We start from the raw sequence: 26,937 nt of genomic DNA on the forward strand, positions 1-26,937 counted from the left end.
CTTCCCTACCAGAGCCTGGTGCTAAAACGTTTCGGTGAAACTGGGTGTTTGTACAACACTGCTGCTGCCCTCCTAATATTCATAGCTGTAGGACATTTGTCTTTGTTGTTTTTTTCTTTTTTTTGTCACACATCTGAAGGCTGAAATGCAGCACTTAGTCGCAGCAGATGCCCTTGCTGCATGCACCATCAGCTGGAGCCACAACAAAAAATAAAGTATTTACTGTAAACTGTATTTTGCATCCAGCTGAAGACAGCTGACGTGGGGGTCGAATCTGTTCTGAGCCGGTAAAACGGCGAAGTTTAAAATGAAGGCATTATACGTGAAAAACCATATAATAATGAGAAAATGTTATACTACCCGTACACAGTCAGCACATTGTAACTGCATTCTGCGCCGAAGTGCGGTATTCTGCAGCACAGCGTCGCATAGTGGTATCCGGGGGTATTACATCAGCTCAATTTCAAAGAGACGACTTCGGTGCAGAATTGTGTTTTAAGACCGTTTATCGACTTTTTTTGGCTAAATAATAGTCGCAGATCAGACCAGTCAAATGATGAGTCTGGTGATAAACTGTGGATGTCTTTTGCCACAACACTAATGGAGGCTGGAGCAGGCTGGGTGGAACCGGAACGAAGCCCGGAACGGGATCACGGGACTTCCTGGGGATCCCTTCGAGCAGGGAGCTCCTCTAGGGTTTGTGTTTCCTAGCTGAAATATACAGTAAACGTAGCGCTCGGTCCCGCGGAAAGTCCAGCGGAGCCCGGACGCGTCCCAGCATGATCCCGACCGAGGATGCGTCGGCCCGGAAGAGGGAGATCGAGGAGAAGCTTAAGCAGGTCGGTTCGGGGGACGTGGAGAGATGGAGCGGGAGTGTGATCGGTGCGCGCACCGGGAGGCCGGGGAGCGTGTGGGGCGCTTCCAGATCGGGCCACCGGATCCCGATCATGCCGCAGCACCCAGCCGTCCGCATATCTACAGACGCCGCACTGCACACGCCTTTCCGACGTTTGCTGTCATGAACGTTTATTTTTATCGAGAAATGTTCTTGATTTATTTGCATTGGTAGGGGCACCGTCTGCTGCATAGTGCCGATCAGTGTTTTTAAAGCATATATGTATCATAACCAGATGTACATGTACAACAATTCGACGGATGCATGTGTGTATAGTTATTAATTAAAATGCAGCTTTCAGGAAGCGCACGAAAACGAACTATTTACTACATCAATGCATCCAAATACTACAACCTAACCACTAGTACGGGGGTATAACACACAAATAGGTTTTACTCTATACTTCATATTGATTTTAAACAGGTTGGGCGACTTTTTCATGTGTCAAACCTATATTTTTGCACAAGCATGACGAATGTAAATATGTGAATTAAATCGCAGTTATAGTTATTAAGTGCCGTCATGTAGGTGCGAATTGCTGGCTTCCAAATGTCATGTTCATGTTATAACTAAATTCATCCGCCTGCTTACTGGTCGTCCTCATTCTTTCAGCTTTTCCAGTCATCACTGTCTTCTCAAATGCACCAGGTCTATTCATAACATGCTCAAAATAATCTTTATTCTGGTCATTTTGATTCCACTCCCGCTTCCTCAGGTTCCCTGTCATTTGGAAGTGAGGTCATTATCCGTGTCATGCAGACTTGCACATGAGTTGCTCTGAGTTGATCTGCTCCGCAGTCTCCGCCAGGCCACGCCTTAGCCGTTTGATTCGTGCTCTTCCGTCATTCGGGCATTTCCGGAATGCGCCCCGATCCTCCTTTCTTTTCACGTTTGCCAACCAGGAACAGGACCAGCTTTCCTTCATCCGTGAAAACTTGGACAAAAGCGACCAGCTAACCAAAAGCATGGTAAGAGCAAGCAGAGCCTTCTGTGGTCTCCTTCTGGTTTGCAAGGACAGTGACTGATAGTGACACAGCTGGCCACAAAACTTAAATTATTTTAATATTTAAGTTAATTTTTTTTGTTTGTGCTGTATATTTACATGTGGCTTCTAGTCTTTAGCCAAGTGTCTTTGGACCCTGGGGGTGGGGGTGGGGTGGGGGGGTCCTGTTTATACCCAGCCCCATAGCTGCATTGCCTGCGGTCCTCTACCTTAGCCGACCCCTTTGAAGCTTTGGCACATTCGGGGAAGTTCTGAGCGTCTCTGCCTAAAGAAGTATATTCCCTCTGCTCTCTGCTGAACTTTACCTTGTACTGTCCATGCTGCGGGGGCGGGCAGCAAATTGACTTGAATGCATGAGGTGTATAAACTCTGCCCCCCCTCCCCACGTGCCAGGTGTCCATCCTGTCATCGTTCGAGAGCCGCCTCATGCAGCTGGAGAACTCCATCATCCCCGTGCACAAGCAGACGGAGAATCTGCAGCGGCTACAGGAGAACGTGGACAAGACCCTGTCCTGCCTGGACCACGTCATCAGCTACTACCATGTGGCCAAGGAGACCGACAAGATCATCAAGGAAGGGTGAGGGCGGTGCGGGGTTTGGGCGGTGCGGGGTTTGGGCGGTGCGGGGTTTGGGCGGTGCAGGGGCGGATGTGGCTGCTGTGAGGGATGATGCTGTTTCCAGTGTCCCTTACCCCTCCTTAACCGAGCAGCGTCTGACACGTCAAGCTTGCCAATTGGGCAGCTGCAGGAAGCAGCACGGAATTGTGGGAATTCTGTGATGTCACCAGAAATTGCCTGTAAAGTTTATGTTTTGCTGTGTGCCGGTATTCAAGTTTCTAAGTGAGCTAAATGGCAGCCATGTTGGTGTGAAATGCCGGAAGGATCATTCTGTATGTTGTTTTTTTTAAAATTTTTATTCAGACCTGCTGGTCGCCTGGATGAGTACCTGGCCTGTATCGCCAAGATCCAGAAAGCAGTGGAGTACTTTCAGGATAACAACCCCGACAGTCCCGAGCTCAACACAGTGGTAAGAGACACCTTTTCACGTATTTTATTTCTTTTTACTGGGTGAAGGAGGCTGAATGTCGATCCAGGCCCGTAACAGCTTCAGGTATAGTTTCTGTCAGACGTAGTATTAGCTACACTAATTAAATACCGAGGTAAGAACATGATATGTGAGTATGTCGGATCCCCTGAGCCAGCTGTACACCATGCTGCTGTCGTTGCTCAGAAAGCACGTTTCGAGAAGGGTAAGGAGCTGCTGGAGGCCGAGTTCCGCAGCCTGCTGACGCGCTACAGCAAGCCGGTGCCGCCCATCCTCATCCTGGACGCCATTGGGACGGACGAAGACTTGGAGGTGCAGGAGGAAGTGGTGCTGGAGCACCTCCCCGAGGCCGCACTGCAGGACATCATCTGCATCTCGGGCTGGCTGGTGGAGTACGGACGCAACCAGGGTACAGGAGCACGTCGCTAGCGAGTGTGTTCTGTCGGGGTTTCCTTGCAGGATCATGCTTGGGTGCCCCTGGGGGTTAGGAGGTCCGGGTACTCCCAGACCTCAAGGCGAGGGAGGGGCCAGGTGAAGCGTTAAGACTGAGGGAGGGGCCGGGAACGGGGGGGATGTCCACTGGCGCACAGGTTATGTGACACACAGAGGTTTTGCAAAGGGAAATGTACCACAAGGGGGTCAGATATACTCATCATTCTAACCAGGAGTTTGCCCCCTCCTGCTCCCCAAACCCTCCCCCCCCCCGCCCCCCACACACAGACTTCATGAATGTATACTATCAGATCCGCTCCAGCCAGTTGGACCGCTCCATCAAGGGCCTGAAGGAGCACTTCCGCAAAAACAGTGCCTCCTCGGGAGTGCTCTACTCCCCCGCAGTGCCGATCAAGCGCAAGGACACCCCCACGAAGAAGCCACCCAAGAGGCCGGGTAAGCACCCCTCCGCCCTCCTGCATAGCAGACGTACTCCATACTGCCCCCTGCAGGCTCAGCCTGTGCATCGCACCCAGCGGTATCCCACAATCCCCTGCATTGGTCTTAAATGTCAGCCAGACACAACCGGAAATGGAATTTATCGCAAAAAAGAGGGAGCTTAGAGCACTGATGATGGGTAAATGGCTGTCCCTGTACACCCCCCCACTTGAATATACCCTAATTAACAGGCTCTCTCTTCTCTTCTGTTTGTTTGTTGATGTTGATGGCAGTGTACATCCCAGGTAAAGAAGCTCCTTCAGTTTGTCATGCACCCTCTGCCATTGCTTGCTTGTGTCTGACTGAAACTCGTGTTTCACCGCACTGCAAGAGTGCCTTGGCCACCAGGGCGGCGCCACAGCCCCCCAGAGGCGGAATCGTGAGGTGCCGTGCACTCTGATGCCGCTCAGAAGGGCCCCCGTATTCCCGTAGACAGCTTCAGTTGTCTGGGTCTGCAGGGCTCATCGTGATTGGGTGAAGCATCAACAAGAGGGGATGTTAAACCTCCCCTGGTTTGCAGAGACCCAGAATGCAGGACCCCCCCCCGCAAGTCAGTGGGCAACACAAAGGGTGGGCCAGTGTGAGAGGTCTCACCGCATTGGCCGACCAATTAAAACAAGCCAGAGAAGCTTAATATTAACGGAAACGGCAGTCGGGTTGCCTCCCGCCACTCGCCCGGATGATTCTGCCAGCGTCATGCTTTCCTCTAGCAAGAGTCGTCTCTTCATGCTCCTAGTCTCCGCTCTGATTCCCACACGTCACCAGGCTGTTTAATTTTCTTAATTTTGTTCCCTGTTCCCAGAATAAGATAGTATAGTCAGAATCTGCAGAATTAAGATTGAGGTGTTTCTGGAAGCATTAGCGTCTTAGTTGAAGCCGTGACACATCTGTTAGCTCAGCATCTGTTTTTATCGGAGCGTGTCGTGCTCCTGCATTTCCCATAATGCTTTGGGGGCAGCAGTTAGCTGGTTGTACGGCGCTGCTGCGGAAGATCCGACATCAGGAGGTCAGTGAGAGTGATAGGCTGATCATCTTATCCCCCCCTTGATAATTACCACGGCATCGCATGAATACCCATAATCCATCTGTAATGGTCTCAGTGTAATGTGCGCTTACTAACACAGCACGCCGATCAGGCCATCGCTGAGTGCGCCAGCTTTGCCATGTGTCCTTGATGAAGTGTAGGCATGCTCAGCTCGCAGTGAAACCGAGAAACACCATTAAACCATGCTATGAGATGATGATGATGATGGTGATGCATCTGTAACGGAATGACAGTATTAACACTGTTGTTGATGAAATGCACAGGTCTGTCTGTATTTTCATGTGTATAATGACGAATAACCTCCACTGTATGTGTTTGCTTTAGCTGCTGTTGTGTGTTCCTCCACCCTGAGGTTGGGGTGTGTGTACTGCTGTGTTCTGCTGTGTCCTGCTGTGTCGTGTAGCTAAGCCTGTGGTCTCCAAGGACTCCCCCCACCTCGGTTCTGTGGTGTTTGGTGGAGGGATTTTGGGGCTGCTGGTTCAGTACTCACTTCCTAGCTTTCCTCTCTGTTTTCTGACCTCTCCTTTCACCTCCTGGGCTGCCCCCCCCCCCACCCCATCTCTCTTTCTCTCTCTCTCTGTCTCCGTGGGAACAGGGACGATCCGTAAGGCTCAGAACCTTCTGAAACAGTACTCTCAGCACGCGCTCGAAGGGAAAAGGGGGGGCTGTAACTTCACTCCTCTGGAAGGTAATCCATCCTCGCCTCTTCCCCGGTGCCGAGTTGCCGTCTCCCCCCTTCATCCTGGGCTTTTCTTTTGCTCTCTTTTTTTAGCGCGTTCCGTTGTTTTTGACCCAAAGCCAGCGGACAGGAGCCAGCCGGACTGTAGCAGCTCTGCTGACAGTTTTATTTAAAGATGTTATTTTCTAATTGGTTGTGCACGTCCTGTAAATCACATATGTGTAAAATGACAGCGAGCTCCGCTGATGTCCGGCTTCACCTGCAGCGTATAATAACACTGGTGAAACACACACACACACACAGGGTCATGCGCCGAGCCCCCCACCCTGAGTCCCCTCTGCTTTCGCTTCTGGGTGTCTGGTGGTCGGGGATTTTCTTTAGGGGAGTCCCAAGTCCACCCTTCGGCCCAGCCGCACGCACAACTGGAATAACTGCCAGTTGCGTGACGCCCCCCCCCCCCCCCCATACTCCATTAGGTCACGATCTTGACCTGCGGGTCAGACACGTCTCTGACGCCCTGAACGAGAAGCACGGGGCGGCCGCAGGTGAGTACGCCCGAGGCGGACGCGGAGTGGGCGTGTCTACATCACCCACAGGATTGTGGGTAGAGTGGGAGGGTCTAAGTCAAGTTTACCTGGGGCACCGCGGTTATGTTAACTGAATATCGAATATGAGGCTTTCTGGCTTTAATAACATTTAACGGAAGTAAGGTGGGATTTTTAATGAGAGAATTGTGATGTCCAGCACACAGACAATGATGCACAGCAGAAGCAAAAAATAATAATAATTCAAAAGCAAAGGAAAAACATTCCAGAACCAAAACTAGAGAAGACAATTAGAGAAGAAGGAAAAAATGATTTTGACTGTTTTATATTTATAATACATACGCGTATTTTCATTCTGATACTTAGTAATTTGCTTGCGGTTTTCAAAATTTTGATTAATACTCTTGGCACAAAATGAACTCCATAGAATCTCCCCTTATCATTCAGGGGAGAGATGAGTCCAGTCAATTTATGGTTCCCAAAAATGCATTATGGATAAAAACCTTTTTTACACACATTTTATGAAGGTTTCCAGCTGATATGCCTGTTCCTGGAGGTTTTCTTTGACGATTACCTTGTGTTTATGTAACGCCTGAACGCCCACCGCGTTCGGAACGGACGTGCAGCCCTATGACGTCGCCTGAGCGTTGAGATTTCCTGCTGCCTGCATTGCTGTGGCCTCCTACCAGATCTTTCATTTTAATTTGCGTAATGTATTGTAATAAGCACTGGAGGGACCCGGCGAGAGCAGAGCGTGGCAGGAGACCTTCAGGTCCCTCTCATCCCTATCGCGTGATTATTGTGCTGTTGGCTGCCTTGTCGCTTGGTGTGGACTGACACCTGTTTGTTATAATAACAGTAATCAGTTCTGCAGGCATTATGAAGTTTAGATGTTATCATGTAAGACTGAAATGTAGAGCCCCCCCCCTTTGTGACCCCGTGCCCTGAATCACTCCTCATTTTCATATGCGGTCTCATCAAATGTGACGGGAAAACGGTTAATGTGTTTAGGGATGTGAAATCTCATGGCCAGGCTGAAGCCCCCCCCCCCCATTTACCGGCTCCCCGCCGCACCCTCCTCAGGCAAGGACGACATGCTGGACGTGGAGATCGACTCCTACATCCACTGCATCAGCGCGTTTGTGAAGCTGGCACAGAGCGAGTACGCCCTGCTCGCGGAGATCATCCCCGAGCACCACCAAAAGAAGACCTTCGACTCGCTTATCCAGGTCAGGGGGCGTCGGCTTTGCCTGCTGCATCCTGGGAATTCGGGAATTGATATGCAGGTGGCTGCGTCTTTAGTAAGATGTTAGAAGACCTCATTTCCTGATTAAACATCGAAGTGAGTCACCATACAAGGCTGTTTCACTGTAACCACTGCAGCTCCTCCTGCCCCTGGACAGCCTGGTGCTGCAGGGTTAGGTGTTAGGGGTAGCGTTAGGGTTTTCCTCTCTAGCGCCCCCTGGTGTTGACTGAGCCGCGCCTCGTCTCCAGGAGGCCCTGGACAGCCTGATGCTGGAGGGTGAGGGCATCGTGTCAGCAGCACGCCGAGCCACCCTGAGGCACGACTACTCGGCTGTGCTAACCATCTTCCCCATCCTGCGGCACCTGAAGCAGACCAAGCCGGAGTTCGACACCACGCTGCAGGTGGCGGACTGAGACGGTCGTCCTTGTGTCATGGGATGAAGGCTTTTTGGGTGGGTGAGGCTTTTCGCCACGTGACACTGTGATGCCACATTGTCCCTCAGGGAACTGCAGCCAGCACCAAGAACAAGCTGCCCACACTCATCACCTCCATGGAGACGGTTGGTGCAAAAGCCCTAGAGGAGTTCGCTGACAGCATCAAGGTGCGGTTCTGTCTCCTCCTTTGAGCGATAGACTAGATAAACTGCCAAACCCTTTAACTAGTAAAATATACTGCTAGGCAGTGGTGTTTATTACCACTCAAATCACGTATCTGTGCGTGGACTTTGATGAGTCCTGCTCTGTCCTGCGCTTTCCGGCTCAGTCTGGTACGGTACTGTCCATTCCGGCTTGGTCCGGCTCGGTGCAGTCCAGTCTGGCTCAGTCTGGGATCTGTGCTTATGTTTCTCAGGCGTTTGTAAGACAAAATATCATGTTTATGAATTATTACTGGGTCTTTGATTTGGTTCCAACCCTCATTAGTCATATACTGCAGCCCACAGGAATAAGAGGAGAGCCTCTGTGTGTCTTTCTGCGCGTGTCTGCGTCTGCGCGTGACTGCATCTGCACGTGTCTGCATCTGCGCGTCACTGTGTTTCTGAGAGTAGCTACGTCACACGATCCATCCGTAACTTACATGCACTCCCCTCCTTGTGACAGAATGACCCGGACAAGGAGTACAACATGCCCAAGGACGGCACTGTGCACGAGCTGACCAGCAATGTAAGCTGGGCACCGGGAGGCGTCAGGGAAGACGCTAGAATGAGTGCGGTTTTCGTAACGACCTGCTGCGTCACACGCCCTCTGCAGCGGCTGCGTTTCTGTGCTCTGCTGTATTTGCTCCCCGCTTCCCTGATTCTTTTTGCATCCCCCGCCGTGTCTTTCCGCTCCCTGCAGGCCATTCTGTTCCTGCAGCAGCTGCTGGATTTCCAGGAGACGGCAGGGGCCATGCTGGCTTCCCAAGGTAGGGCAGAAGGCGTGGGGGGGGGGGGGGGGGGGGTGATTTTGGTGCATGGGAATCATTATGTAGAACCGTTCTGTCAATTACAGTGCAGCGTGAGGGTTTAAATACATTTTGTCCTACGTCTTTGTTTTTAGCAAAGACTGAGGCTCCTCCCTTTCCTGTCATGTGACAGTGTACTTGGAGCACATGGGTCTCTAGCTTATGAAGGAGTCCATCTGCCACTTAATAGGTTTTTTGACAAATTAATATAGAAGCTAGTGGTGGAAACTATTTTACCAAGCAGCCCTGCACTGTGACTCCTGCACTGTGAGTAGGATGCATATTAATCTTGTCCTGTGAGCTTGCTGCTGCCCCCCGGTGGTGGCAGATGTTTGGTACATACACTCGTTTGTCTGTGCTGGAACAGCAGGCCATGTCACTTCCATGGTGGGGACCTCACCCTCATTTCTTGGGGTCCCTTCATTTGAAATTGCTGCCCCATTTGCCCTACATCGCCCCCTGGTGGGATACATCTCCTGCATCTTTATTTCTTGTACCTTTCCCTCCTGTCGCCCGACTCCCTGTGTACCTCCCTTCACTTCCCCGGCATGTTGGCTTACCCATTCCCTTGCCGTCTCTGCAGCCTCCTGGCCAGCAGGGGGAGCTGTCCTCTCCCTAGACAGTGCCTACATTAGCGGGCATGTCCACTGATTGAGATGTCCCAAATTGTGATGCTTTGCGAAACCTTTTTTTGTAGATGACTTTTTGATGTAGCCGCTTTGTACATTCTGGTGTGACGACTGTAACTAGTCTGTCAGCGCCTGAGAGCTTCTCGGCGCCCCCTTCCTGTCACACAGCTCTCAGTGTCTCAAGCTTTATAATATGCTGCTTATGGACATTCTGCCTCTGTGGATGTTGGACGGCGCCCCCTGCAGGTTCATCGTCCCCCCCATCTGACCGTGGCGGGTGGGGCTGCTTACTGTATACTAACAAGACTTTTTAACCTGTTGCACTGTGCCTCTTTCTCCCTCCCTCGTTCTCTCTTTCTCTCTCTCTCTCTTCTGTTTCCCTCCTATGCCTCTGCCTTGTAGTCCTTGGGGATACTTACAATATACCCTTAGACCCCCGAGGTAAGCAGAGAAGAGCGCCCCCTTTTGGGAATGGAGGGGTGTATGTGTCAGACTGTTTTGAAATCTAGAATAGGAAAAACAAAGGATTATGTAAAGAAATCGTTCAACCACCTTCCCCCAGTATCCAAGGACTAGTTGAGCCACTATAATGGCAAGTTGGTGAGTTAAGTCGCTGTCCTCGTTAAAACCTTTTCATCACTTTTATTTTAATTTGTGAAATGGGATTCTCAGGTACAGCTCACTTACTGTGCCGTTGTCGCATAAACAGGTGCTATGATGCTGTTTATAACATTGGCAGTATGATGTTGATGATTTGTAAAGGCAGTTTACTCTATCTCGGTCATTACTCTGCTGTCTCAGTTGTTACCCTGCTGTCTCGGTCATTACTCTGCTGTCTCGGTTGTTACCCTGCTGTCTCGGTCATTACTCTGCTGTCTCGGTTGTTACCCTGCTGTCTCGGTCGTTACTCTGCTGTCTCGGTTGTTACCCTGCTGTCTCGGTCATTACTCTGCTGTCTCGGTTGTTACCCTGCTGTCTCGGTCATTGCTCTGCTGTCTCGGATGTTACCCTGCTGTCTCGGTCATTGCTCTGCTGTCTCGGTCGTTACCCTGCTGTCTCGGTCATTACTCTGCTGTCTTGGTTGTTACCCTGCTGTCTCGGTCATTACTCTGCTGTCTCGGTCGTTACCCTGCTGTCTCGGTCATTACTCTGCTGTCTCGGATGTTACCCTGCTATCTCGGTCATTACTCTGCTGTCTCGGTTGTTACCCTGCTGTCTCAGTCGTTACCCTGCTGTCTCAGTCGTTACTCTGCTGTCTCGGTCATTACTCTGGTGTCTTGGATGTTACCCTGCTGTCTCGGTCGTTACCCTGCTGTCTCGGTCTTTACCCTGCTGTCTCGGTCGTTACCCTGCTGTCTCGGTCGTTACCCTGCTGTCTCGGTCGTTTCCTTGCTGTTTCGGTCTTTACTCTACTGTCTCGGTCGTTACTCTGCTGTCTCGGTCGTTACCCTGCTGTCTCGGTCGTTACCCTGCTGTCTCGGATGTTACCCTGCTGTCTCGGTCGTTACCCTGCTGTCTCGGTCGTTACCCTGCTGTCTCGGTCGTTACTCTGCTGTCTCGGTCGTTTCCTTGCTGTTTCGGTCTTTACTCTACTGTCTCGGTCGTTACTCTGCTGTCTCGGTCGTTACTCTGCTGTCTCGGTCGTTACTCTGCTGTCTCGGATGTTACCCTGCTATCTCGGTCGTTACTCTGCTGTCTCGGTCGTTACTCTGCTGTCTCGGATGTTACCCTGCTATCTCAGTCGTTACTCTGCTGTCTCGGTCGTTACTCTGCTATCTTGGTCGTTATCTTTTTCCTCCAAACATTTCTCCCTGTAGTTAATTCTCAGGAGATCCATGTAAAAGGTGCCAGATTGTGTTGTTCAGAAAAGTGTTTTTTTCTTACGATGTTGTCATTAGTGAGCCAGACAGAGCTGACGTCATTATTGGGGTGATTTATCGGCAGTTTGCAGTTACTGTAGAAGCTGCTGTGATTTTTACTTTGTTTTTCTCACACTCCTTTTTCAGAGACGAGCTCCTCGGCCAGCAGCTACAGCTCCTTAGAGTTTAGCCGAAAACTTCTCAGCACCTACATCTGTAAGTCCCTTAGCTGCCAGCACTACGATTGTATGCAGTGAGAAGTGAATGGATCTTCTCATCCTTAAGGCAGAACGTTATAGATTGAAGCCCTGGGAGAGTCTCCTGTCATTGTGCTCTTGTGAAAGGCTCCCCCTTGTGGACTGTTCCTGAACTGCTGCTGTGATTGCCTGTATGTATACATGTGCTCTGTGCATCCAAGGATTGCTCTTCTTGAAGGACTATGTCAACATGACGTCGATGGTAGCTATTTATAATATGAACTGTTTGACGAGGGCTTCCATCAAAGGGTGGGTTTTGCAGGTCGCGCTTCCTACAGCGAATGGTCTGTATTGAGAGTCACAATGGAGATGCTTCTCTGCCGGTTCTCAGGCAAGGTGCTCGGGAACCTGCAGCTGAACCTTCTCAGCAAGTCTAAAGTCTATGAGGACTCTGCCCTAAGCGCCATTTTCCTGCACAACAACTATAACTACATCCTCAAGTCCCTGGAGAAGTATGTGCCTCCGCTTACCAGTCTGCTCGTCCATCCATCCACGTGCCCCTGTTTTAGCGCACTGTTATATGCATTACAAAGAGAGACTCAGCTGATGCTTAAAGGGACAGTTCACCCCAAAACTGAAAAAGATATGTTTTTTTTTGGGGGGGGGGGGGGGGGGGTTAGTGCTGTCTATCCTTCTCGGTTGTTCTGCTCCCAGTTGCCTAGCGTTGGGGATATCGGCCGTAGGGATGTCGGGCTTCTCTCGAAAATAATGGGAGTGAATGACATTCTTTCTGCGGTGATTAAAGTGACAAAAAAATACATCAGGAAAACTGAAGAGCAGCGTCTCGTACCGGAAATCATGACCCTGTTACTCAATCCGCAGAAGTTGTAGTAGTTTAATGTAGGAACTATTTTCCTCTCCGAACTCCACACGCCAATAGATGGATACATGGCACTAAAGCTCTTCTAAAATTGTCTTATAATTAGTCTTATTTTAGTTTTGGGGTGACTTGCCCTGTTAAGTTTACGGTTTACCGTGGCTAACTGCACACATGACCACATGATGACCGCAGACGTACAGATCCGTACACCATGACTACGCTATGGCTACGTGCTGAAGTCCAGCATCTCCTGGATGGTCATGCTGAAAGCCCCACCCACTGACTGTACAGTTAGCTGATACTGAGCCACAGACTCTTGTCGACAGGGTTTTTTCATATGTCAGAACCTGACCCAGCCCTAACCTTGTAGGTCGGAGCTGATCCAGCTGGTGGCCGTCACCCAGAAGAGGGCGGAGAGCTCCTACCGTGAGCTGATCAAGGAGCAGATTAAGACGTACCAGCAAAGGTGAGACCGAGTGTATAGCGTTCCGCCCAGGCTGTGAAGTGGGGGAACTGGCTGGAATGACCACCGTCGCACCACCTGAATGTGGAAGGTGTGAAACCTGCATGTATGACGTCAGGGTGAGGATCAGTGCTCATGGTTAGTCTTTTGACCCCTCCTTTGTGCTCTGTCATGTTTTGCAGCTGGGTTAGGGTCACAGACTACCTGAATGACAGAAACATGCCCATGTTTCAGCCAGGAACCAAGGTGAGAAGCTTGTCCTGGTCTGCGTGATACATGCGAGCTTCAGCAGAAGAGCACGCGTCTTCAAAGAGGCCTCTTGCAGGCTGACATTGTGCGCTCTCCTGTTAGCTCTTGTGAGGACTTGCGTAATTGGTCGGTTCGATGCTTTCCTCTCGCTCGCAAAACCTTGTGATCTGTGTTTCTATGTTTTCCTTCTTCAGCTGAAGGACAAAGAGCGTCAGATGATTAAAGATAAGTTCAAGGTAGGAACGCTGAAGAGCCACTATCTGACGGGGGCCATTATGAGCCCCAACCAGGATCGATTTTCATGGGAGCAGTTCCTCTATGAGCCGCCTGTGACACGTCGTGAAATGCCTCTTGTGGTTAATGGTGAACTTTAACTTTGGGAATGTGCCTGCAGGGCTTTAATGACGGGCTTGAGGAGCTGTGCAAGATCCAGAAGGTGTGGGCCATCCCAGACAAGGAGCAGCGAGATGCCATACGGCAGGCCCAGAAGAGGGTGGTCTCTGAGGCCTACCGGGCTTTCCTGAACAGGTGGGAACGCCCATCCATGCCGCCCGCTAACACGGCCGCATCATTCCCAGAATGCTTTGCTTTCTGTTGACGCATGATCCCTCGCCTGCCCTTCACAGGTACGCCAACATTTCATTCACCAAAAACCCAGAGAAGTACCACAAGTACAGGCCAGAGCAGGTGGAGGAGATGATCGAGAAGCTGTTTGACACTTCGGCCTGAAGCTCCGCCCCTCCCAGCCGCACCCACCCACCCATCCACCCGCCCGCCCGCCCGCCCACCCACCCGCCCGCCCAGACCACACCTGGTTTTCCTGTCTCCCGGGTCTGTCTTCTGGGAATCTGATTCGCTCTTTTTGTATAAAGATATTATTTATGTATTATTTTCCTCTTTGCTGGGACTTTAATAAAGAAAGTCCTTTCAGAATTGAGTTTTGTTGATGCTTTTCTGTAAATCAGTCAAATAGCAGAAAACAATAGCAAATGCAGCAATTAAAATAGTTTTTAAGACACAATATCTCAGGAGTACTGTTTTCTACATAAGGTACTCTGTCCTGATAACGTCCTTCCATGATAAGACGTGGTATTTTGGCCTCCAAACAGTGTATTTACGATTCACCTCTTCCACATATGTTCTCCATTCAGAAGGGTTGAATTATCAAAGGATTGGTCAGCGGTTCCTTGAAAAGCGATAACAGCTATTGGATGATTAAATCATGATTTATTCGGTTTGAAATTCAAAAAAGATGAGGACCGTATATATAAATGTATATAAATCCTGTTTTTGATGAGCTGGTGTGCTACTCAAAAATGCAAAGAAACACACTAAGTATCAGCAAGGATTCTCTTTTTAAGTATATGCTGCACGCCCGCCCAGCCGGAACCACTTCAGGCTCGCTGTGAATTACACATTACAGATGCTGTTCTCCGATTTCGGCCACCGCTTCATATACTTTAAAGATTTAGGCCTTCATATTGTTTCAGGTGTGGTTTGGACATAGTGATGGACTAACAGGCTTCATATACCATTCAACTGTGTTTTTTTGACCCCACTAGATGGTAGTGATGCTAAATTATGTTGGTATATGTGGCAATCCCATAATGTACGGCACCAAATAAAATGAATAACTAACGGTTATTAAAGGTCTGCTCTGCATGTCAGGCCAGGGAGCTCATTTATAAAAGGTGCTGATGTTATTAAGAAGGGAAAAGTACTTATATCCATATCAGACTAGTAATAATAATAATTGCCAAGAGCTACAGTATTAGAGTTTGGCCACCAGATGGCCCCAATTTTACAGAATATGGGGGCCACAAAAACCGACACTTCAGTACCAAAGTCCACGCCAGGATTCGTAAACATGACGGCAGCCATTTTTCAAGAGTATTTTTCAAGCCTGCTGCATCGCTGTTTGCCTGGCCTTAGTGTTTTAGTGTTTCAAAGAGACTATTCATACCCGTGACACTACCACCGACCAGTAACAATGACCAGTAACGATCAGTATCAACGACCAGTAACGACCAGTAAAACGACCAGTAACGACCAGTAACACGGACAACCATGTTCAGTGAGGATGTGGCTTCATAACCAATCACTGCCAGCCTGTTAACCGTAACACATACATCATTAAATGGCTACCGACTACACTGAAAACTGAACACATTAAATAAATCTCTTTCTTAAAAAAAAAACTGCTAACCGATGGATAATTAATTACGAAAAGGGCTGGAACATCCCAGAATGCACTTGCAATGCAAGTGTGATGAACACCGAGGTGAGCTGGCGTAGGGCTCAGAACACCGGGCCATCCAAGTGGTACCCTTCTGTAAACAATGGGCCTCGGTCCCGTTCCACGCCTGTCCGCCCCCCCCCCGCCCCCCCCAGTCTGGACTGTGTCAGGGATGGAAAGTACTCCTAAGCAGAGATGTCTTACATCACTCTTTATTTAAAGAATAATATTAAAATGGAAGAATCTGGAAATAACATGAATCACTAAGAGGAGTGAGATAAATCAGACACAGACATGGTCAGCGACTGCAGAACAGGAGGACTGTGTTTGAAGACGATTTTTCTCATTTTACTTTAATAATGCAGTGGTCCCCCCTTATCTGTGGTTTTGCTTTCTGCGGTTTCAGTTATCCATTATGAACTACAGTTCAAAAATATTAAATGGAAAATTCCAGAAAAAACAATTCATAAGTTTAAATTGCCTGCTGTTCTGAGTGGGATGATGACATCTCATGCTATTCCCCCCACCATATACGCTACCCACCCCTAAGTCACTTAGTAGCTGTCTCGGTTATCAGATTCATAGTCATGGTATTGTAGTGCTAACCTTTATTTTAAATCCATGTGTCGCTCTGGGGGTTGGGATACTACATTCGGGGTCAGAAGGTTGTTGGTTCAAATCGCCTGGTTGGCAGCATGATATCACTCTTAAGCAGGGCCCATACATTCCAGCTGCTCCAGGGACAGCCTGACCTTGCTTCCTCAATTCTACGTCGGGTGAGAGGGTGAGAATAAACACCTACAGTATCTGAAATTTTACTCAATTAAAAAAATAATAATAATAGCTACTCCTCAATCAGGGATAACGGCAGTGTTCACTTCACACAACAAATGCTTAGGTGAGATTAGGCAGAATGCCACACAAACTGAGGGTGTGATTCAAACCCCCATCCCTAACGGTGTGGGGAGAGACTTGGTTAGGGAAGCACACTTGTAACTGAAAAATTGCTGGTTTGAATCCCCGACCAACAAAGCAGCACTGAGGTACCGCCCCCAAGCACTGCTCCCAGGGCGCTGAATTAGCTGCCCCCAGCTGTGTCACGATGTCACATGGGTTTATTGCTGAGGACACGTTTCTTTGTTGTGCGCTGCGTGCTGTGGTGTGTCAGCAATGACAGCTAATTACTTTCCCCTTACTACAGACCTCAGGCCCCCCGGTTTAATACAAGTAATCAGATGAACGACTCAGCGATCATCATGATCAGATTTGCAAATTCACGCTCCCCCACAGGAGGAGTGATTAAACGTGATTAACACACCGTAAAATATTATAATAACAAGGGATATGTTTAAGCCAGATTAAACCCAGACTTCCAAAAGAAATTCTCTAACCAGCTTGTCACAAATGTGTGGAAGATGACAGACCAACAACATATTAAGCATTAAGTACAAGTTCATATATGGGCAGCTACGCGCTGTAGGTGATTTACAGACCTCAGCTAGCCTAGCTACATGTCCCTGACATGCTACTGAAGTGTCTTCAGTCTTTGGTATGAATGTGGATTCCATTTTCTGCGTACCTGTCACTTTAAGATGACTGAGAAGGAGATAATTAGCTTTTTACTGGAGGGTATGAATCAGATGCCGGTTTTCTGAGCTCCTTGGCTGCACTGAGGCATCATTGTTTACATCTGCCAGATACTTCCATCCAAACAGGAAGTACGAGTAAGGAAGCGCAGGCCAACCCAGCATCCCCGGAGCAGTTGGGGTTAAGGGCCCTGCTCAAGGGCCCAACGGTGATATTATCCGAGCTGGAAAGTCCAGGTTCAGAAAGTACAAATCCAGACCAAGATTTTGATTCATCCAACCACTTGAGTATAAAGAGTCAGACTCCCAGAGTACTCGACTGACTGGTTGGAACAAAATCTTGGTCCGGATTTGTACTTTCTGGACCTGAACTTTCCACCTCCGGATATGATGACTCTGCTGGCAACAAAATTCGAACCCATGACTTTCTGGACACTGGCACAGCTCTCGAACCCGCAGAGACAGGCACCACCCAGCAGCTGAGTTAAAACCCAAATGTGGTCACAGGAATCAGCATTTACCTGTCTCCAGGAAATGTTCTTAAGGGGCGTGTGGGTTGCAGCCCATCTACAGGTGAAAATGAGGAGCCATTCTTCTGGGCTGTTGGTCTGGAACACAAGCCCGCTTCCTGGGGGCTCTTCTTCCTTGAAACATGGTTCCCAGAAAACTGAGTGGGACACAGGGGAAGCCTTAAAAAGGGATTCACGCTGAAAAGGCACCTGCTCTTTGGAGGGGGCTAGGACCCACCCCCCTAACGGCACAGAGAAGGTTGGCCTCATTTGCCTCTGTCTGCTCTGACAGCACTTAAATAAAACCGCCGGTGTGAGGTGACGCAGGCCTCGCCGATGTTCGCTGAGACCGCTCTGCTCTCCGGTCACCATCACTTACCCAGACACGAAGGAGCTCTCGTTCCACTAAAGGGCAGAACCGGTGCTTGGGTGGAAATATGATGTGTGATATTCCGAGTATTGGCTGCTGGTAAATCCCCCTCCGCATGGCACGCCATGCGTCTATTCTTGTTATTTTAACAATTATTAATAAATTCGTTTTTTTTTCTGCAGCTATTGGAAAGAATAGCTTGGGGATTGTAGTTATACCCACCGTCATGTATCACACACCCCAGAAAAACCACGCACCAGCCCTTCTATCTCCATCTCCATTCTGACCATGTATGCTGATTTGTTACTTCGGCAATCAAAGCGTGATGCTTAAAATCTCCTCAGTTCCGTAACGAGCCTTAAGTTCTCCCGGCAGATGGCTTTCCTGAAAAAACGTACAATTCACTGAGCCTTACACCAAGAGTTATATGTGTAAAAAATATTCACATCAATATTGTATATATTGTTTGATACTGTACATCTATAGTGTATATACTTCCATGTTCCATGTTATTTTCTTATTTATCTTTTATAGCTTTGGTGGGAAGTACACAGAGTTTCATTGTATATGTAAAATAATAATAAAAATATTCTATTCTATTCTATTCTATTCTATTCTATTCTATTCACATAGTCACTCACACCCTGTGCAATCAGCTTTGCTCATATTGCATAGTGGCCTGCCAATGACGTGATCCGAGCCTTGTCACCCAATCAGAGACTCAGCCTTTGTGGCGACATGCAGACATAGAGTTCATAGACATAGACATGCAGACATAGAGCTCATAGACATAGACATGCAGACATAGAGCTCATAGACATAGACATGCAGACACAGAGTTCATAGACATAGACATGCAGACAGAGTTCATAGACATAGACATGCAGACACAGAGTTCATAGACATAGACATGCAGACATAGAGCTCGTAGACATAGACATGCAGACATAGAGCTCATAGACATAGACATGCAGACATAGAGCTCATAGACATAGACATGCAGACATAGAGCTCATAGACATAGACATGCAGACACAGAGTTCATAGACATAGACATGCAGACAGAGTTCATAGACATAGACATGCAGACACAGAGTTCATAGACATAGACATGCAGACATAGAGCTCATAGACATAGACATGCAGACATAGAGCTCATAGACATAGACATGCAGACATAGAGCTTATAGACATAGACATGCAGACATAGAGCTCATAGACATAGACATGCAGACACAGAGTTCATAGACACAGACATGCAGACATAGAGCTCATAGACATAGACATGCAGACATAGAGCTCATAGACATAGACATGCAGACATAGAGCTCATAGACATAGACATGCAGACATAGAGTTCTCAAACTCCATGTCAAGTTTATTGATGTGGAACTTAATGTAGAGGCTTCAGTAGCAAAATATATGCTGTGAAACCCAAAACTGAGAAATCCGAAGCACCTCCTAGAAGATAAAGACAGTGACGTGTCTCCTTTCTTTAAACCAGTGACATGGCATATGGCCAAAGAAAGCTGCTTTAACAGGACAGGAAGCTCAACACATGATCCTGCTGCTTGGCTGAGAGGACTAGTGTGGACACGGTCAGTCAGTGAGGACTGCCTGAGTGGCCAAGATATCACTATCAAAAGGTGTTTCATCCCAGTCCACTTTCCACAACACAGCTAAACTCTCACCAGGAACAGCAGCCTCGTAGCAGACACACCGAGCTGAGAATTTATTTGTGAGCCACAGAACTGAACAGTTAATATGGTTCACACAATATAAAAACGGGCATGACAAAACAAAAATATTCAGTAAGACTTTTTGCGAATGCCATGTGTATAAGAATGTATATCACATTATAATGCATTCATAGAGGATTATAAACAAGGCTAAAAATATTTCTGAAAAGTCATAAGACATTATAGCTTTGTTTATTATGCATTATGAATGCTTTATGAAGCTCTCATTTATAATGCACTATAGATACCTCCATAATGCAGTACAAAGCATCCTTAATTCTTATACCAATCATTATAATGCATTATGAAGGTATTAATAGTGAATTATAGATATGAGTTTCATTGGAGCTTATGAAGTATTATAATCAACACTATAATGCCTTATAACTCTCCATAGAAGATGCTATAGTGCATTATGAATTGATATACCGACCTTTATAATGCACTATGAAGTGCACTATAGATGGCAGCTTTAAGTAAAGAGTTACCAAATATTCTTTTGAAAATAAAACCATTCTCATATCAACAAAACACACTAAATCACAGAACTGACTGCCAATGTGCAGTCTACTATGAACGGCCAAGGCGTACAGGTCATTTACCCTTCAATACAATCCTGCAATTTCGTAGAATCAAAGATAAGGTGATGACAGCCTCTTGTTGTTAAAAGATGACATGGGGGGGGGGGGATCATTTTACAGATTAAATACATTTTGTCGAAGCCGCATGTGTATCCAGCTTAATCAGCAGTAAGCGGCTACATTTCGGTTTTACTAGAATCATTTTTCTTGTTTGTCTTCAGCTCGTTTGTGCTCCATCTTTCCAGAAAGTCATCGATATGACGCAGCTGCACTGCGCACTGCCGACGGCGGTAAGTGAGCGTTAAATTGACCCTGTTTTGTTTTTGTCGACAGTCAGTGGCGGCTGCAGTGCGCTGCGAAGGACAGGTGGTCTGGGAGAGTCATGGCTGCCGGGCTCTAATGTCGGTGTAGAGGCAGCGGGGTCCTGGGACACCGTGTTAATCACCCTAAATGTGCGTGAGGGCGCTTCTAAGCTGGTTTCCACTTCATCGTGGAGTAAAGTACAATGCACTCTACCAATGGAAACAGCCCCCCGCCCCCCCGGCACTTACAAAGTAGAATCACAAAGCAAACACACAGCAAACATCAAAGCCCCCCTGTCAGTAAAATCCTCTCCCCTAATGATCTGTAACTAAAGGAGAACAAACCCTCTTAGTGTTCAGGTGTGGAATATTCCAGAAGTGGCAGGAACCTAGAGACAAGGGTGGAGTGGGAACACGAGTGACTATGTCACATTGAAAGTCAAAAAGGTGCCGCTTGCCTTAACTCGGCAGCTCGTGCCGGGGACACCCTGCCGGGCCTGGGAGACCTCCACGGTGGCCTGCTCTGCCACGCTGGCAGTGTGTGCAGGCAGCACGGCGTGCACGCGGCCTGCCACCCTTCCACGCCGCAGCACGGGGCAGCTGAACGCCTTGCGGAAGCCCTTGCGGAAGTGGCGGGACACCAGGGCGTAGACGACGGGGTTGAGGCAGGAGTTTGCGTAGGCCACCAGGTGGGAGAGGATGCGTAGGGCGTAGGTGGTCCGGTTCAGCGGGAAGCAGCCCGACCACATACACAGGATGACCAGGTGATGCGGCAGCCAGCAGAGGCAGAAGAGGGTCGCCACCACCACAATCATCTTGGTGACCTTGCGCTTGGCGCGACGGGATTCGCCAGCATCTTGTAGCGGGTCCACGGCTGTCCACAGGTGACGGATGGTGCGGGCGTACGTCAGGCCCAGGACACAGACGGGCACCAGGTAGCCGAAAACGAAGGTGCAGACGTCCATGGCCCGCCTGTCCCGGGGCCCCCACACGGGGATGCAGACCACGCTGCCGTTCAACGCCATCTGCTGGTAGTAGCTGAGATAGGGGCCCGAGAAGACCAGTGAGAGGCCCCATACGCAGCCAATGGACAAGACGGCGTTCGTCGGGGTCCTGAGCTCCCTTGATCGGAGGGGATACCGGATCGCCAAATACCTGGCCGGTGCATATCAACTGTCACTGAGACATCTGTACAATTTATTTATCAAAATATTTCTGATTAAATTTTATGTATTATTCATTAAAATCAATAAAAACACATTAAATAACATAAATGCTTTTCCATTTTTTATTAATAATAATTATATTAAAAAAACGTTTGGTTGCAGTATCTATTAATGGGCATCCGTTATACGTAATATAAAGATGATTGGTGATTAGTGTTAAACGATTAACGGGTTAAACCGTATTATGGCTGTAAGAATTCGAATCGGATGTGCGGTCCTCACCTGTCCAGGGACACCGCGGCCAGCGTGAAGACGCTGGCGTACATGGTCAGGTATATTAAGAAGTGCACCGCTTTGCACAGAAAGGAGCCGAAGACCCATTCGTCCATGGTATAGATGGTGGCTTGGAAGGGCACGCAAAAAATGATGAAGCAAAGGTCCGCTACTCCGAGATTCAGGATGAACAAGTTGGTGCTCTTGGTGTTCATCTGGCCGTTTCGGAGAAGAACGGCCAGCACCAGCGAGTTCCCCACCGTGCCGATTAAGAAGATGAGCGAGAAGACCAGGGAAAGGATGACGGACTCCGCTTTCCAGGTCGTGGCGGTATGGCTCACATGAGATGCGTTCATCGCTTTCTCGGCTGCTCTTTAAAAGATCCCGATGCCTCCGGTTCTGTCAACGCGAGCCGCATGTGCGCGTCCCCGAGGAGCGATCAGCAGACGGACCCTTCTCCAAAACCCGTCACTGATTAACTCTACCATGAAATGATGGCCTTTTTATATAAGACTAATGATTATAAAACGTTAACTTTAAATGGTTTCTCAAATCGCCCAGATCTCATTGAGGACTTTCAACGCGGACTTCTTGCGTGGGATAAATCTACTTTAGCGTCGCGGCGCGCATGGCATTTCCAGACCGATTCACGTATCTTCTCTACCTCTTTCTGCAGTCTGTGGTCGCCTTTCCAGCTGCGCTCCCCCTGACAGCCTCGCAGGGCGTTTCCGAGTCGCTTATTGCCCCCAGTCACACAGAAAGAGCTACCAAATTGATCTCGACTCTGCATCCTGTCACTCTAAAACCCCAGCTACTTACTGCCAATAGAGCATGCATGGCGCAACAATGTGGATTCGCTTCACAGAAAAGATTCCAATTTAATTGTTCATACATCAGTATTAGTTAAAAACGCGCGGCTGATTGCATTGAATTTTGTATCCAAATAACTGCTGCACATTACAGATACAGTTCGGACTGATTGTCTGTCTGGCAACTTTGTTTATTTGCTTTAACGCAATAAATATAGCCGTAAATTAACACATCTCCTTGATATTTTATCTGTCTTGTTCTGCATCTAACCTTTCACCCACTCACACAACACACAGACATAGATAAAGGCATATAACGGGCAGTTATTAGACAGAAAAACATGCCCTTATACTCCTAACCACACAGCAGACGGATATAAAGGTTGAGGGTTCAGCCTGTTAAAACGTAGCCATTAACACCACATTCAGGCTAGATGACCAAAGATGTGAGACTGCAGATGCATCGACATTCCTTCAGCCGAAAAGACTGTTCTTCTGGCCCTGTGTACTCAAATACCTCAGGGGGGGGGGGGGGGGGTCATGTCAGACGTGATATTTTACTGCAGAAAGTGGTGGGTGGGATTAAGATGGTGACTGAAGGATTGACTTTTTGTCTCAATTCCATATTTTGCTGCAATGCAAGCAGCCCCCCCAGCAGAGACCAGATTTAACCCCCTTAGACTAAGGTGACACAGAGGTGCTGACCGCAATGCTGGCTAAGATCCCTTTGACAGCATTGTGAGGTCATGTGATCATCACTTCCTTTTCACCAGCATAAACACAGATTTCTGATTTAAATTCTGACATTTTTGTGGGTTCTGTCCTGTTGACAACCCAGAAGCTGGTGTCTGGGTTTTGGACACAGCAAACCTACTGCAGATTACAGCTGTTTACATTCCTCTGCGATCCCACAGTTGGCTGCATGATTCGACGGCAGGGTACAGGCTGCAGATCTCCACGGCGACCGGAGCCAAGCGAGAGGCAGCTCCAGACCGGACCTGCTTGAGGTGGGGGGATGATGTTGAGGATTTGACTTTAAGATTTTCAGTGCTGGTTAGATGAATCGTACTTAGTGACCCATCTACTTCTGAAGCACTGACCTCATGTCCAATGTGAGATTTGCTCCCAGGAACTGAAACTGAATATGTTAATTGTAATGCTGGGGGTACAAACATCCTCACAAATTGTTAGCTTTCAGACCAGGCTTTTGAACAGCTAAAAAAACACAAACATCCATTTAGGTAGACAGAGGCTAACAGCTGGTATTGGTTGCTCTGACAGTTTTTCTTCTCAGTTACAGAACAATCTCCTAAATCTGAATAATGTCATATTTATTGTCAGTAATAACATTGTTTTGCTAATTACAAGCCAGATATTTTTCATATATGTCAACAGAATACACTTAGGAGATTTATTTTTGGAACATGAACTTCCCTGAACTTCCCATCAATTACCAAGAGAGGGCAGCACTGTAATAGTAAATGGAATGTGCCTCTGGAAACTGCATTTGTCTGCCTTCAGATCCAGCTCAGTCACCCCCTGTGGCCAAGCCCCCACAGTGCGTGCAGGTACGACAAGCCCCCACGGTGCGTGCAGGTACGACAAGCCCCCACGGTGTGTGCAGGTACGACAGAGTGTCACTGGTACTGTGAATATCGCCCTAGCCCAGTATTTCTCACCCGGGTCTTTGGGGACCCCCAGGCGGCCCTTAAAAAGCAATTGTGACAGAACTCAGGGCACAGAGCCCGACGTTTGCAGTTCATACCAAAACAGCCTTGAGTCTTCTCAATAGCGCCCCCATGTGGATAGATATAGGTAAGCAGTTTTCGCAACTACATGTCCGCTGAATTACGGATGCTAACAAAATGTAGAAAAACACAAACTCCTGCTCCCCCCCCCCCATGCGTATTTATTGGTTTATATTCATGTTTATATATTTAGCAGCCACCCCCAGTCAGTTAGGCTAGTTAGCTCATATCCCCAAGCTCAGGACTGCTGGACTAAAAACTGATCCTATATCAGTGAACGTCAGGAATTCACCAAAGCTCCGGCAGCACATGGTTTTTTGCAGGTCCATTTGTAATGGCATTACCAGGCCATGCCTGGAAGACAGAGGGACACCACCCACGACATCCTCCCACGGTTCCTACCGGATCAAAGCGGTGGGCGGGCGGGCGGACAGATTCACACCGGGACGCATGTGGAAGCGCTTCCAAGGAGAACAGGAGCAGGCGTTAGTCTCCGGGTGGGCGCTCAGGGCGGGCGGCACTCATACAGCTTCCCGCAGTGTTACTCCTAGCTGACCACAGGATGGCACATGAACTGGGAATGCTGGGAAGTCACTCAATCCCCAGCTCACGCAGGTAACGTGCAGTAGTACAAGATAAATACAAAAGATGCCAGGGATCTGAGGCGGCTTCCTGGCTGGGCACCTGTACGACTGTGATCTCGCTGCTCCCGTAGGGTCCCGTGGAGGCTGTCCAGTGCGTCCCATTTTGAGATACACACCAGCACATCAGGCCTCCCCATTTCCCGGCCACGTCCTTAGCAGGGAGTGTCAGCCCCTTGGCATGGCATCCCCGGTCGGCGAGGATGTGCCGAAACGCAGCACGCGATCTCTGCGCCAGCTGCCAGCGCCTTTACGGGGGTGTCACGTCCATCTTCACCATCGCTGCTCACATCCTCGCACCCCAAGGATTTGCCAGCCATTTCGTTTTTTGAACCGTCTTGGTGCCTGGTCATAAAACTTCCGGACGTCCCCTGTCCAATTTTAATATGTGTCTTGGGGTGATGTTTGGGGTTTACGCTGACCAGGAATGCTAGTCCATTACTGAGCACTCAAGCACACACACACCTGTGGACACGAAGGGCCAGTCAGACTGTACAATCAGAGAAAGCATGGCTGTGAGAGGTCACCAGACAACCTGGAGAGACCCGAGCAGGCAGAGAGAAAATGCACTCTACACACAGACAGATTCACACACGCGTTCCCTGGCCGATTTTACATGTTATAAATTGGCTACTGCTGCTTCATAGCCATGCAGCCGATGAATAACATCACAGTCCTCTGCCATTAAAAATTTATGAGCACACACACACACACACACCAGCACACACACACCAGCACACACACATACACACACCGACACACACACACACACACACACCAGCACGCACACATACACACACCGACACACACACACACACACACACACCAGCACGCACACACATACACACCAGCACACACACATACACCAGCACACACACATACACACACCGACACACACACACACACACACACACACCAGCACGCACACACATACACACCAGCACACACACACACACACCGGCACACACACATACACACACCTACACATACACGCACACACACACTGACACACACACACACCGACACACACATGCACACAGACATGCACACAGACACTGACACACACATGCGCACCCATACACGCACACACACACACACACACACACACTGACACACACATGCGTACACACATGTGCACACACACACACACTCCCTACTCTCAGAACCGCCCCCTTCACGTGCCCCCTTTTTCCCCCACAATTATTTCGGAATCGAAATCTCAAAATGCTATATATCGTGAGGCACGCGAAGGGGGGAAATCCATATGGAAAATGAGTGAAAAAAGCAATGGATGCCGTCTGCATGTCTGGAATTCTGCTGCCGTCGTTTCCTCATTCTGGTTCTGGGCTCGCTTGGGTTGGCCAGACCCGAGGCAGCGGATGGAACGAGCAGCGGAAGGCGACAGTCATTCCAGACCGTGCCTCCGGTCAGATGAGGGGGGCATGCAGGTGCTCTGGCGGAATTGGCAATTGGGGGGGGTGGGGTTTTAGGGAGGGGGGTGACTGGAGTAGGCTGAGCTGCAGTGTGGTCACGCGAGCCGTGTGTGGTTTGCCCCCATGCCCAGTACCTCTCACTCTCCCACGTCCCAGACGATCTCCGAGGGCCACCTGATCTCCGTGCGCCAGTCTCCCTCAACTGCCTCCCCCCACCCCACGCAGCCCTGCCCCTAACCGCATGCAGGAATGGTTTGAATAAAGGCCGGCATGACTGCGCGCCCACTCCGCAAAGCGTCCCGACGACTGATCGTTTACTTAGCCTCCGCTTGAAGAAGCGAAACATTGTTTTTCGTGCGGTGGAAACTGAAGGAGCCGCTGGCTGGGGCCGGTACCTTCTGACGGAAAGGCCGGCCTGCCGGGGGCTGCCTTGGCCCGGC

The 26,937-nt window shown here is 48.9% G+C and overlaps 3 protein-coding genes across 10 annotated transcripts; 2 read left to right on the forward strand and 1 right to left on the reverse strand.

Moving 5' to 3' along the window:
- Nucleotides 1-635: 635 nt before the first annotated feature.
- Nucleotides 636-13,872, forward strand: exoc7 (exocyst complex component 7). Of its 5 annotated transcripts, none has more exons than XM_048987231.1 (20): nt 636-839; nt 1,798-1,863; nt 2,292-2,476; nt 2,819-2,924; nt 3,129-3,351; nt 3,663-3,830; nt 4,106-4,117; nt 6,073-6,141; nt 7,225-7,370; nt 7,636-7,788; nt 7,890-7,988; nt 8,485-8,547; nt 8,722-8,788; nt 11,463-11,531; nt 11,904-12,024; nt 12,763-12,858; nt 13,038-13,101; nt 13,299-13,340; nt 13,499-13,632; nt 13,731-13,872. In XM_048987231.1, the coding sequence occupies exons 1-20, from the start codon at nt 780-782 to the stop codon at nt 13,831-13,833; spliced, it is 2,046 nt and encodes a 681-aa protein (XP_048843188.1). In that variant the 5' UTR covers nt 636-779; the 3' UTR covers nt 13,834-13,872. The 5 variants fall into 5 exon arrangements, with proteins under 5 accessions (XP_048843188.1, XP_048843186.1, XP_048843187.1 ...); XM_048987229.1 differs by lacking the exon at nt 4,106-4,117 and adding an exon at nt 5,513-5,605; XM_048987230.1 differs by lacking the exons at nt 4,106-4,117; nt 6,073-6,141 and adding an exon at nt 5,513-5,605.
- Nucleotides 8,806-11,456, forward strand: LOC125715546 (uncharacterized). Of its 4 annotated transcripts, XM_048987234.1 has the most exons (3): nt 8,806-11,024; nt 11,065-11,156; nt 11,197-11,456. In XM_048987234.1, the coding sequence occupies exons 1-3, from the start codon at nt 10,116-10,118 to the stop codon at nt 11,387-11,389; spliced, it is 1,194 nt and encodes a 397-aa protein (XP_048843191.1). In that variant the 5' UTR covers nt 8,806-10,115; the 3' UTR covers nt 11,390-11,456. The 4 variants fall into 4 exon arrangements, with proteins under 4 accessions (XP_048843191.1, XP_048843192.1, XP_048843194.1 ...); XM_048987235.1 differs by having other exon boundaries at nt 11,065-11,456; XM_048987237.1 differs by lacking the exon at nt 11,065-11,156 and having other exon boundaries at nt 11,205-11,456.
- A 5,659-nt stretch (nt 13,873-19,531) lies between the features above and the next one.
- On the reverse strand, nt 19,532-23,206 carry LOC125716053 (galanin receptor 2a). The gene is made up of 2 exons (XM_048988289.1): nt 21,876-23,206; nt 19,532-21,582 (listed from the first exon to the last, which is right to left on the reverse strand). The coding sequence occupies exons 1-2, from the start codon at nt 22,220-22,222 to the stop codon at nt 20,850-20,852; spliced, it is 1,080 nt and encodes a 359-aa protein (XP_048844246.1). The 5' UTR covers nt 22,223-23,206; the 3' UTR covers nt 19,532-20,849.
- Nucleotides 23,207-26,937: the final 3,731 nt, after the last annotated feature.

The sequence above is a fragment of the Brienomyrus brachyistius genome, chromosome 20, assembly GCF_023856365.1.
Source record: "Brienomyrus brachyistius isolate T26 chromosome 20, BBRACH_0.4, whole genome shotgun sequence".
Classification (NCBI taxonomy): Eukaryota; Metazoa; Chordata; class Actinopteri; order Osteoglossiformes; family Mormyridae; genus Brienomyrus; species Brienomyrus brachyistius.